The 2,463-nt window shown below is 40.6% G+C and overlaps 1 protein-coding gene across 2 annotated transcripts in view; it reads right to left on the reverse strand.

The window, feature by feature from the left end:
- Positions 1-306: 306 nt before the first annotated feature.
- Positions 307-2,463, reverse strand: part of LOC133635572 (glycoprotein-N-acetylgalactosamine 3-beta-galactosyltransferase 1-like) — a 14,214-nt gene continuing 12,057 nt past the window's right edge. For both annotated transcript variants that reach the window (XM_062028786.1, XM_062028787.1), the window contains exon 4: positions 307-838. In XM_062028786.1, the coding sequence (XP_061884770.1) occupies positions 701-838 (138 nt within the window). In that variant the 3' untranslated portion in view covers positions 307-700. The remainder of the gene's footprint in view (positions 839-2,463) is intronic.

Genomic DNA, 2,463 nt, shown 5'->3' on the forward strand with positions numbered 1-2,463 from the left:
GACCAATCAGGACGTCTTATACGTCTGAGTGGACCAATCAGGACATCTTATACGTCTGAGTGGACCAATCAGGACGTCTTATACGTCTGAGTGGACCAATCAGGACATCTTATACGTCTGAGTGGACCAATCAGGACATCTTATACATCCGAGTGGACCAATCAGGACATCTTATACGTCTGAGTGGACCAATCAGGACGTCTTTGTTCAAAACTCAGACTAGCAGCTGTTGTTATGACAGCAGACGATGAGTTGGTTCTTCCACAGGCTACGTCCACTAATATTAACAAAACAAAAATACACTTTTGTAAACGATTTTTATTCAATTTGTTTTGACCAAGAATCAAATAAGAGCTACCAACATGGTGGAGGTTCACATGATAAGATGATTTTGTGATATTCAAAGCAGATTCTGGAATATAGAAGGAATCCCAAAGGATTGTGGGAGTGGTTTACGTTCTTCGCGGTCGTGTTAGTTAGTATTACGAAGGCCACAATGAAGTTTTGATTGCAAGTATCAAAGTACAATCAAGTGCATTCAAGTATAATCAAGAACATTTGAGTATAATCAAGTACAACCAAATACGACACAACAGAGAACAAAATACAATAAAGTACAACAGAGTACAATAAAGTGGAACAAAGTTATTCCCCCTATTCAAGTTGATTCTTTTGACAGCTGATAAAAAGTCCTGGATCATTAGTGGCATGTTGTACTATTGCACCTGTATCTATATCCGTATGGCCTCAGCTGGTACGTCAGGTACTCCAAAGTGTACATGTGGACGTCATAAATGTAGTGAAAGGACACGGGGAAGTCTGAGCAGCAACCAGGACCCTGCAGAAAGAAATGTTTTTTTTTATGAATCGACTCGAACGCAAGCAGAGATCTTTACGTTGCTGCTTCTAGTCAGGACTCGAGCAGCAGCATTTTGGGAGTACTGCAGCTGTTTTACAGAGCCCAGTGAGAAGGCCGTGACAGTAGTCTAACCTGGAGACAAAGGCTTAGTCTTTCTGAGTCTGATGTAGACTTTATTCATTAAAAAATGTTTACTGCTGCCAAAAAGCTGCTGAAGTTATTGACTTAATGGGACTCTTGACGTTTAAGTCTGAGGGTTAGCCCACCATTTCTAACTTGATTATTAGGTTTCAAGGGGAGACTACTAATAGTTCTCTTTGCTTCTCTGGGCCAAAGACAATAATTGTATATGATTTGTATCCACACACTTACTGTATCTGTACCATGCAGCGTCAAAGTCAGTACACTCATCTGCTGTCACTGACAAATAGATGGAACACAGTGTGTATAGTGTATACTACAGTGTGTGTACTTACTTGAACAGGAGGGTGTATAGTGTATACTACAGTGTGTGTACTTACTTGAACAGGAGGGTGTATACTACAGTGTGTGTACTTACTTGAACAGGAGGGTGTATAGTGTATACTACAGTGTGTGTACTTACTTGAACAGGAGGGTGTAAACTACAGTGTGTGTACTTACTTGAACAGGAGGGTGAATAGTGTATACTACAGTGTGTGTACTTACTTGAACAGGAGGGTGTATACTACAGTGTGTGTACTTACTTGAACAGGAGGGTGTATAGTGTATACTACAGTGTGTGTACTTACTTGAACAGGAGGGTGTAAACTACAGTGTGTGTACTTACTTGAACAGGAGGGTGTATAGTGTATACTACAGTGTGTGTACTTACTTGAACAGGAGGGTGTAAACTACAGTGTGTGTACTTACTTGAACAGGAGGGTGTATAGTGTATACTACAGTGTGTGTACTTACTTGAACAGGAGGATGTATAGTGTATACTACAGTGTGTGTACTTACTTGAACAGGAGGGTGTATACTACAGTGTGTGTACTTACTTGAACAGGAGGGTGTATAGTGTATACTACAGTGTGTGTACTTACTTGAACAGGAGGGTGTATAGTGTATACTACAGTGTGTGTACTTACTTGAACAGGAGGGTGTAAACTACAGTGTGTGTACTTACTTGAACAGGAGGGTGTATAGTGTATACTACAGTGTGTATACTTACTTGAACAGGAGGGTGTATACTACAGTGTGTGTACTTACTTGAACAGGAGGGTGTATAGTGTATACTACAGTGTGTGTACTTACTTGAACAGGAGGGGGTAAAGTGTATACTACAGTGTGTGTACTTACTTGAACAGGAGGGTGTATACTACAGTGTGTGTACTTACTTGAACAGGAGGGTGTATAGTGTATACTACAGTGTGTGTACTTACTTGAACAGGAGGGTGTATACTACAGTGTGTGCACTTACTTGAACGGGAGGGTGTATAGTGTATACTACAGTGTGTGTAATTACTTGAACAGGAGGGTGTAAACCACAGTGTGTGTACTTACTTGAACAGGAGGGTGTATAGTGTATACTACAGTGTGTGTACTTACTTGAACAGGAGGGTGTAAACTACAGTGTGTGTACT

This window comes from Entelurus aequoreus, linkage group LG20 (genome assembly GCF_033978785.1).
Source record: "Entelurus aequoreus isolate RoL-2023_Sb linkage group LG20, RoL_Eaeq_v1.1, whole genome shotgun sequence".
Classification (NCBI taxonomy): Eukaryota; Metazoa; Chordata; class Actinopteri; order Syngnathiformes; family Syngnathidae; genus Entelurus; species Entelurus aequoreus.